General features: G+C 38.2%; 1 protein-coding gene across 5 annotated transcripts in view; it reads left to right on the plus strand.

The window, feature by feature from the left end:
• Nucleotides 1-4681, plus strand: part of CERK (ceramide kinase) — a 42024-nt gene extending 37343 nt beyond the window's left edge. For all 5 annotated transcript variants that reach the window (XM_017811520.1, XM_017811522.1, XM_017811525.1 and 2 more), the window contains exons 12-13: nucleotides 843-1051; nucleotides 1935-4681. In XM_017811520.1, the coding sequence (XP_017667009.1) occupies nucleotides 843-1051; nucleotides 1935-2034 (309 nt within the window). In that variant the 3' untranslated portion in view covers nucleotides 2035-4681. The remainder of the gene's footprint in view (nucleotides 1-842; nucleotides 1052-1934) is intronic.
• The last annotated feature ends 5941 nt before the right edge of the window (nucleotides 4682-10622 follow it).

Here is a 10622-nt window from a genome sequence, read left to right on the forward strand (position 1 = left end):
ACTTTTGCTTCGTTGCCATCCCCTTCCCACAGGCACACACAGACATACTCCATTGCCTTTTCTAAATGACCTGTCTCTATTCATTACAGCTTACTAAATATTTAAGTCCATATCAGTTAAGTTGCTTTCAGGGCAGGTGGAGGAACCCTCTAATTTGATTGTCCCTTTAATTTATGAGTCTTGTTTTAAAGCATTTGTACAATATTGTAGTGTAAATCTGCAGCCTCTGTTATAAATCTTTTAATTGACCTGCTTTTTCTAGCTGAATTAACTAGTTAAAATTATTTTTATTTTGTTGGAATTTAATAATATTGCTCTCTATTCTTATTTTCATGTACCCCCAGCTCTGTGATTTGATCACACTGCCATGGAATTCTCACCTTCTGGGCATTGTTCCAAGTGCAAAGACAGAAGACTTTCATAAAAGCCCATGTGTCTTAAGGACTGTAGTTGAACAGGTCCTTAGGATGGTGCAGAGATGCAATCTAAACCTTTTTAACTTTGATACCATGTTATAATATTTCTGATAGGTTATTTTAAATATTTTTTATACTCCATTTACTTGTAATCTCAGAACCTGTTACCTGGTTATCTGTAAAGTGGCAGTATTGCAGCTGCTTGAGGAGGACCATCGAGAAGTAGGGTTCCATTTTGGCTTTACTGTCTTTCAATTGTGCAGTTATTCAAAAACAGAATCACTCTATGCCTCAGGTAACCTTCTCTGGAAAACTGGAGTGGACAGACTTTTCTTGAATACAAAATGCTGCATGCTGAGTTGTTTTACACATCAAGTGTATTTAACTGTAATTGCCTGACTTGCTTTATTTTATTTTTTTTTGTAGTTTGACTTCCCATTTGTAGATGTTTATCGGGTGAAGAGTTTTCAATTTACATCAAAGCTTTCAGAAGACAATGAAAGCAATGTCATGGACATAGGAAAGAAACGTTTTGGTCAGTTCTGCAGAGATCATCCAGCCTGTTGCTGTAATATTGTTAATAGCACCTGGAATTGTGATGGAGAAACTCTGGATAGCTCAGCAATTGAAGTGAGGTAAGCTTTGATTTTTCTCTGTATATAGCAGAACACATTAAGCCTTCTCACTGATTTTAGAAATGCTCATAAAGACATCCATAAAAGGTGCCTGTGCATAGCAAATTTGAGTCTTATGATAATAAACTTAAATTTTTTTGTTACCTTTCCAAAGCATACTGCAACCACATATGTTGTAAATGATCAGTCTGAGTGAGATAGATGACCCTGCCTTTGAAGTCATACTTACTACTTAGGAACTGATACTATGTGCTTGAAGTGCTTGAAGTGAAGGTGGTGTTGGGAGGATTCTTTTTGAATTAGTGGAGTGCCTCATTACTCTGAGCAATAGCTTTTCCTATTAAACTTAAGTAAGCATCTTTGTCTTACAGAAATACTGAGTATCCTCAGTGTTTTTTGACACACAGCACAGAGTCTTACATCCAGTCTTTGCATATGATGAAAGAATTCTGCAACTGTGCACATAATTAAATTAGAAGAGAATTTTGTGAAATTTGAAGGGTTTTTTTTTTGTTTGGATTAGTTTGGGCTGCTTGTTTTTGTTGTTTTTAGAATAAAGGGAACCAAACCCATAATATTTAATTGCACGTGTGTTCCATTAAAACATAATCACTTAGCAGTTCAAAAGTGACTTTTATAAATAATGTATATGGTAAAAGATAAGCTCATCTAAGTTCCCATAGAACTTTTTGTGTGGACAAGAGTAGTAAATGAGGATACATGAAGGGGAGGATTGCATCAAGAATGGAAGTGTGGTTTCTGTAGTCTGGAGTAAGGAACTTTGTCCAACTGCTTGAAATGAATGGATTATTTGAATTAAATAATTAGAATGAAATATGTAGTACCCATTTATTTGTTACTAATTGATTTCCATATTTTTCAGGGTTCACTGCCAGTTAATGAAACTATTTGCAAGAGGAATCGAGGAAAACTGTAAAGATGAAGCTGCCTACAGTCAGAATAGTGCTGAACAATTACTATAGACATTGTTCCTCCAGTGGGGAGAAGAAAAAATAAAAACTCAAGGAAATTGAGTAAATATGCATTTTAGTCAAATTGACAAGTATTTTAAACTTCTAGATTTTTTTTTTATGGCTTCAGTATAATTTTAGACGTCTTACTGCATTGTGTCATTTTTTTAAAAACCATTGTAATCATTAAAATATATCTTGGAGCAAGTTAATCTAAGTTATGTTAGAAAAGAGAGGATTAGCCTATATCTATGTATTCATGATGACTGATAAATTCTCTGTGCTTTTCTAGAGAGCTAATTTAGCAATTGTGTTGCAATAATATCTAAGTGTTATAAAACATTGGACTTTCCATTGGCATCACGACAAGATATTTTCAGTGTTTGAGAAGATGTTTTCTGCTGGGAGTGATATATCGTTGCATGTGGCTTAAATGCTGGACAACAGTGTTGTCACTTGTATCCTGTTTTTTTTATTAATATCTTTCATTTTGTAATTCTGACAATACCTTGCAACTTATCAATGCAATTCAAACACACATTCCTGGCTTTAAGTAATAACAATAAGAGTGTGCAAATACTTTGAAAAATAAAAGCACAACTGCATACAGGTCACACCTCATCCTATATATTCTCTTTATGAAGGCTTCCTTGCATCATGCTTTTTGGGATTATAAAGGGTTTTATGACTGTTTGGATGATACCAAATACCACACAGTGATCTTGCAAGCAACTTGCAGTAATACTTATATAATATCAGGAAGGCACAGGCAAAGGAAAACATAAATAACTTCTCAAACACCAGCAAGTTTTATTTTTTTTAAAATATCTAACATTAACATATGAAAGGCTTCCCACTTCAATACACAATTCTTTGGACATTCTACTCCATATGTTAAAATGTCTTTGCAAAATAAGGTGTTGAAATGTAAAGTCTAGAAGTATGATTTGATGATGGAAAGTCTTTGAAATAGTGTTTGTTTAACTAAATATGAAACAAAATAATTTGTTTTGTGAAGTCAAGGGAAGAAACTGGCATCTGATAAATAACAAATTCACTGTGCTAATTTGTTTTTATTACAAAAAACATTAGACTGTCATATAGAGCTATGGAGTGATTATTTAAATTGTGTATGGTTTTGTGTATTGTGGCACATACATGTTTTGTGTTTAAGCTCGGGGCTAAATTTTGCTCGTCTTATACAGGCTTATTCCTGTTTGAGGATCAGAGGTTAGCCCCTGTTCTCTTCTTTTTTTTTTTTTTAAGTGTTCTTTAAAGTTCTCTTTAAAACTTACTAGATCTGTGGGTTTTTTACATCTGAACAGCTAATAATTCTGTATTCATATATATTTATTGGTACTTCTGTCATCCAGTTTTTATTAGTTTCACGTTTCTCATATATTTGGTCTGTGTAAGCCATAGTGATTGGTCATTTTATTACTGAAGCACTTGAAAACTGTTATAAATGGCAGGCTATTTTTTTCTATTGAAGTTATTTACATTCCAGTTTTGTGTAATATCAAAATCGTGTGCTATGTCTTTGCTACAAGTATTATTCATACTGCTCTATATGACAAAAAGCATTTGCAAATTATATTTGCCTCAAGTACAATCATACAAAGTTTAGGATCTGTTTTTTGTTATATAGTATTTCAGGGAAATACTTGAATACTTTCCAAAACTACTGCTCTTTACTTTCCATATTAATGCAATGAGTTGAAATGCTGATTCATCCAATGTTTTTCAGACATTTAACACAGGTGTTATCTATACTGTATTTTTAAAGCCATGTTTAATAAATGAAATAGTACTTTTAAACTAAGAACCCCATTGAAAATGAAATCATGCCATTCTACAAATGTAAATATTTTTTAAGGTGTCATTTGTTAAAAAATTTCTACAGTTATTGTGGTTTATCCATGAATATTATGAGAGAACCCAGACTTCAAGTTACAGTAATTCTTGTGCAGGTTATGATGGTGCACGCTCAGGTTACCAACAGTGAGGATGTTTATGAGGCATTGCAGCTTTCCCAGGGCACATTCTCATATCTGAGAACAGGAGTCAATACAAACCAGCCCTTTCCATTAGTTTACTAGCAAATCATGAGACCCTTACTTGAAAAATGGAGATTTAATCTTATAGTGAATGTATACTGAAATGCTTTGAATATTTTAATATCTGAAACTGAGTGCTTCATGCTTCCAAAGAACACCATACCGAAGATCCCCTTTCTGAGAAAAAGCCACCAGAAAACAAGGAGAAAATATCATTCTGTAGTATGGTAAAGAAGTGTGAAGTAAATAATAAAGGTATTGCGACATAATCAAATTTAAAAGTCTTAGGTAATAGAAAAGCTGCATAGTTGCATTTGAATGATTCTATTTGTAGCGTATTAAACTAGCAAAGCACCATATGTGAGTTGTATGACATGTCCAGTTTATTTTTAAGAAAAGAGCTGTGTAAGTAATGTCTGCTTACATTTTAATTCTAGGGTGTTTTTTTTCTCTGAATGTAGTCTCAGTATGGAAATTATGTATAGGAAAACCAACTTTGATTTTTCTTTTTTCCCAATCTTGCTGGCTTCAAGATTAGAAAATGTGTTGTTTTATGATGCTAGGGCATTTCATTGAAAAAATAAAACAGCATTGTACAATAATACAGTGGTTTTCTTCTTTTCACAACTTGATTTGAAAAAGATACTTCACTTTGACAGAAATCTGGCAGTAGAGTGCTCAGTGTAACCAACATGGGCAGATCAAACCAGGTGGAGCAATTCATAACCTTCTGTTTGGGTTGACCACACCTTTGTGGCAATTGTGAGTGTGAACAAACACTAAGAGTGAAGGAAAGCGACTAGTGAAGCAGGACTTGGGCTAAAACTAAGCAACTCTACCAAGCTAAACTAAAGATGGAAAGGGGGAAAAGGAACTTTGATATAATGCAGGTATTTAGAGTTATTATTGTGGAAAAATCTAAACTACTAAAAGTGAAAGGAAACTGCTGTTCTAGGAAGCATGAAATATATATTATACTATAAATAGTATGTGGTAGTTTAGAATTTTGTTGCAATAATTACTACAGAAGTAAAACGTTCATTGTAGATAAACAATGGGCATAGAAGGCAAACATGTTTTTCAGCACTGCAGAGATTTCTGGTTTTGAAGTGTACTGGTTTTACATGGCAAGGTTTTGGTAGCCGGGGGGCTGCAAGGGTGGCTTCTGGAAGAAGACAGCAGAAGCTGCCCCCATGTCAGAGTCAGTTCCTCAGCCAGCTCCAGGATGGACCTGCAACTGGCCAAAGCTGAGCTGATGGATGGCATTGCTAGCACATCTATGATAGCACATTTAAGAAAGGTAAAAAACGCTGCTCAGCAGTTGTGATAGGAGTGAGGGGAAAATAAACGTCCTGCAGACACCAAGGTCAGTGAAGAAGTGGGAGGAGGTGCTCCAGGCACCAGAGTAGATTCCCCTGCAGCCTATGGTGAAGACCATGGTGGGGCAGCTGTGCCCCTGCAGCCCATGGAGGTCCATGGGAAGCAGAGATCCACCTGCAGCCCATGGAGGGACCACACACGAGCAGGTGGTTGTGCCCTGAGAGAAGTTGCAGCCCATGGAGAGCCCATGCTGGAGCAAGTTTCCTGGCAGGAACTGCAGCCACAGAGAGGATATTTCTGGTGGGAACTGTGGCCCATGGGGAACCCTTCCCTCCTCAGGAAGGAGGAAGAAGTGGGTGAGATAAAATGTTATGGACTCACTAGAACCCCCATTTCTGATTCCCCTGTACTGCTCAAGGTGGGGGAGGCAGTGGAAGAGTCAGGAATAAAGTTGAGGAAAAGAGGAAGATGGGGGGGGACGTGATGGGTTTAGTTTTGTTTCTATTTCTGTCTTACTCTGGTATTAATTATCAATAAATTAAATTAATCTTCTTCAGGTTGACTTTGTTTTGCCCGTGGCTGTAACCGCTGAGGGACCTCCCTGTCCTCAGTTTGACCCATGAGCTTTTCATCATTTCTCACCATAGTCCTGAGAGTGGTGTCGAATCAAAAATTTCTACAAACATGTCGGTCTTGCAATTCAAGTATTAGAATAATGGAATCTTAGAACTGTTTAGGTTGGAAAAGACCTTAAAGACCATCAAGTCCAACTCTTAATCCAGCACTGCCAAGTCCACGACTAAACCATGTCCCTAAGCCCATATCTAGAGATCTTTTAAATACCTCCAGCCACTTCCTTGGGCAGCCTGTTCCAAGGCTTGACATCCCTTTCCATGAAGAAGTTTGTCCTAAAATAGAAACTTGTATTGGAAGGGACTTGAAAGATTATTTTGGCCTCAGCTTGAGGCTACTTCATCTATTTCCTCTTGTCCTGTTGCTTATTACATGGAAGAAGAGACTGACCCCCAGCTGGTTACAACCTTCTTTCAGGTATTCGTAGAGAGTAATAAGGTCTCCCCTGAGCCTCTTTTTCTCCAGGTTAAACAACCCCAGCTTCCTCAGCTGCTTCTCATCAGACTTGTGCTCCGACTCTTCACCAGCTCCATTGCCATTCTCTGGGCACGCTCCAGCACCTCAATGTCCTTCCTCTAGCGAGGGGCCCAGAACTAAACACAGAATTAATTTTCCTAGAACTCCTACCTTAATTCCTATGAAGTAAATAAGTAGTAGGAATTCATCATTTTTATTTGCATTAGTGACATTGCTCTTATTTCAAATTTTCAACAGGAGAGTTAAGTAATATAGTAGATTCTAAGTGGTGTTTAAGTTGCAGTAAATAATTCTCTCCAGAATTAAACAAGTCTTCCCAGACTTCTGTCTTACCCACTGCCATGCACATGATGTACATCTAGCAAAGGCTTATGCATGTTCTTAATTAATGAGTGACTAGTCCCATTAATTAGAACTGGGTGGGGCATTCCTTCTTCAGTCATGCCTTTCAAATCCTCTGCAATGAGAGGATTAACAATTTTTTTTTTCAATTTCCTACTGTTTATAAATGATTACTAATATGTACCTACCAAAATTGCCAACGAGGTTGTCTTCAAAAAATGTTTACTTCTTTAAGACTCTTACATGTCTTAAAGACATGTTGCTATTGCATGCTATTGCAATAGCATGCTTTTGCTATTTCACCAAAGGTGCAATTTTCTGCTTTATTTCATAGGAATCCTCCAACAATAAATAAAATTAATATATTTTAATTTTTTTTTTTAGTATTTCAATAGTGTAGAACAGGAAAATATAAGGGGAAAAATAATTATTCATACAGGAAAAATATTGAAAGAATAACAGAAGTGATGCAAATTAAAAAATCAAAATTCTGGGAGGTATGAAAGAGAACAACTGTAAAACAAATATTAAAAAGAAGAATTAGGGAAAACAAAATACAGATTTTTTTCGCATTTATTTTGCTGGAAAGCATTGCCCTAGCATGTATGCTTTAACTGCGCAGTAAAGCTAGCGCTAAAGGTTTGAGTAGATTGCTAGAAGTTTGACTATTTACAATTGATAGAGAGAATAAAAGCTTTATCGCTGTTGTAAAGACACATTACTAAAAAAATGCTGGGTAACTCTCTGTATTTCCACTCACAAACTTTACCATAATAGCAGCACTGACAGAACAGCTGTTAAAGGAGAATTGTAAAAGCAGCTTCATGTAAAAGCAGGTTTCCTGTAGCAATGTGCAACGTTATGAATGACTGTTCAATTTAGTCCACCAAATATAATTTTTCATGTTAATATTTAGCAGTTGTATTTTAGCAGAGGGGAGATTGGACAGCAAGAAAAAATGCTAGATGAGTGTTTCAATGCTGCTGAAATTGAGGTGGTGGGATAGCAACTCACCCGAGCTAAGAGTCTGCCCCATAGACCTTGTAACATCAGAGAAAGTCCCCACGGAAAATTCTTTCCTACAGAAATACCTATGCAGTTCCTGGTGCATATTTGTGCAACCTGTTCCTCTGAGCCTTTGGTGATGTATACTCTGCAAAGCAGATTAGCCACCAGAATGGATTGCTTAAAGATTTGTAGTTAGAAACCCTCGGTTACTCACTTAATTGAATCTCCCTTGCTGTATTTACAGGTGGGCACATTCCCCCATTGCTTTTGGGGGAATTCCCTCCCTGGGCTATTTTGTTTCTTCTCAGTCTTCTGTTCTTTGCCTAAACAGTACTACTGTTCAGACAGAGAAGGAAAAAAAAGAACACAGTATTCAAGCACCTATTGATATCAAGAAAAACTGCTTGAGGCTGATTTTTGTTTACCACCAAAGAAGGGACTTTCTAGAAGAGAGCTGGTGGCTCTGAAAACGGAATGAGTATCTGCATAAAGTCTTGAATCAAATCAGACACTGTTAGTTCCTAAATACCATGTTTTCACATAATGCTGTCTAAAGCTCTAATAGATGCATTTGAAGCAGATATCTCCCCTCAGCAATATCTATCAGATAAATAACTATTCTGAGGATTACTTTGCTAGTAGATGCTGCCCTGTCCCTATCCCAAAAATCAACCCAGTAAGTAGCTCTCAGATGGCTGGAGCCTCTCATTTCCATTGTGTCTTATAGTGTTTGAATTTTCTAGGGAAAACAGGTAAAACTTGAACACCTGGGTATTGCTGTGGTTGCAATTTTCTAGTAAAGGTTTTCAGGAAATCCTCAACACTTTGGTAGCAGGGTCAGGAAAGAGTAAACACAGGCATATTCTCTCACCAGAACAGCAGTCAGTACTATCCTCTGTTGGTAGGCAAACCTTTGAGCTAACAGAAGAATTTGTATTTTTTTCCTGCATAAAAGTTTACAAACTCTTGGAGGAAGGTGAGGTGGGGAAGAAGCACAGGTTTGCTGTCACCTGTGCTCAGAGGAGTCCATCTTGAAACTGGTGTGGTAAGAACACCAGGCAGTAGTGCTCCCTCTGGATGGACTGGTGCAGAAGAGCAATCCAGTGAGCAGGAATATCCAAAGATCAGTGGCTATGTAGACTCAGCAACCCCAACTTAACTGCCAATTTAACCAAATACTGCATTGTATTGCATTGCGCAGGTTTGGGACTGAAGGCCATTACTGTGTGCCTTCCTTTGTTGGAGGAAATTTCACTGGTCTGGGGTAAATCTGTCCTGTAACACTGCTATGAGAAAGCACAGCAGGAATTTATTAGCAAAGTAGACTCTGTTCAGTGTTTTCATTGCAGCTGAAAAAGAAGAAAAAGGCAATGAAAGGGTTGTTGATTCACCCCACCCTTACTTGAAGGAACCTGACATAATACACCTTACATTGCACATGCAAAGGGAGTGTGAGGCTACAGCTGCTTCGATTGATTTCTACCAGGGATTCTGATTTCTACCTTCCAGCAAAGGCTACTGAGATACCAGAACTCTGTTCTCCACTTAGCACGGGTGAGGGCTAAAGGAAAGAATGTTATTGCCATTTAAAAGCACAAATAGCTGTATCTGAATTCCCTTCAGTTCCAGGACACAGCATACATCCTGCAGTGATGACAGCCAGAACTTTCTATGGAGTGGAAAATGCCTTCCTATGCTCTTAATGAAAGGCAGTGGTGAAAGGAATTACAGTTACTGTGGTTTTAGTGTTTTTCCTGAAGCCAGTAGGAATGCATCTCTGCTGTCTTCAGAAACACTGGGAAACTCACATCAGGCCACAGTGCCCCCTGCAGTGCCCTTTCTACTGACATCGACTGATGCCTTAGACAGTACCAACAGGCTAATGGTCCATGTGAAGGTGTAATCAAAGATATCCATAAGGAAATGAGGTCACCACTATCCTTGAGCTATGGCCACAGACATTTTAGTGGATGAGTAGGCGTTGTTGATGACTGTGCAGTTGTTGTCTCTCATACATGTTGAAATGTGTGCTGGAAACCCTGGTCTGTTCCAGGAAAAAGAGGTGGATATCTCCATGGCTGTGCAGCCAATACAGGTGAGCAGGGGTGACCTGTAGTCCTCAGGAGCACTGATGTGGAGCATGCCTGGCAAAGGACCTTGGGCTAGGATGTGAATTGATGGCTCTGACACAAGCCACGCTCTGCCTCTAAAATGCAGAAGTGACACTGGGAGCAACACATAAAACAGATGAAACAACTTATACAAAATAGAAGAGATGGCAGAGATTGTGAAGGACCAGGAATCAGAATGGAAAAAATTTCAGAAGTGGAAAAAGATGTACAGCGATTGAAAGGACTTCATGATACAGACTTTACAGTTATTATGTATATACACATTGTATGCTTCCCCAGAATTTGTATCTCCTGGGCATGTTCAGGCTTGTCCACTTCCCTGCTTTCCTGCGGATTGGCTGGAGAAGCTGCAGAGAGGAGACAACCTCCATTCACCCCTTCTTTCCCCAGTTCCTCCCACGTTCGTCCCCCTTTCGCCTGTGCCCCTATCCTGATTTGCTCCCCCGTTTGTCTGTCTCATGCCCCACCCTATGTTCTGGTCCTTTCCCTGCCTGAACTGATAAAGAATCCTGCGCACGCCTCAAAAAAGGATTCTACCTGCACCCCACCTTGTGGCCCCATCCCCCTTTCGGACCGCGGCAAGAGATGGTGTTAAAAATATCTGAAATGGACTTGCTGCCTGTGAACTGCT

The sequence above is a fragment of the Lepidothrix coronata genome, unplaced genomic scaffold (assembly GCF_001604755.1).
Source record: "Lepidothrix coronata isolate B3197 unplaced genomic scaffold, Lepidothrix_coronata-1.0 Scaffold32, whole genome shotgun sequence".
Lineage (NCBI taxonomy): Eukaryota > Metazoa > Chordata > Aves > Passeriformes > Pipridae > Lepidothrix > Lepidothrix coronata.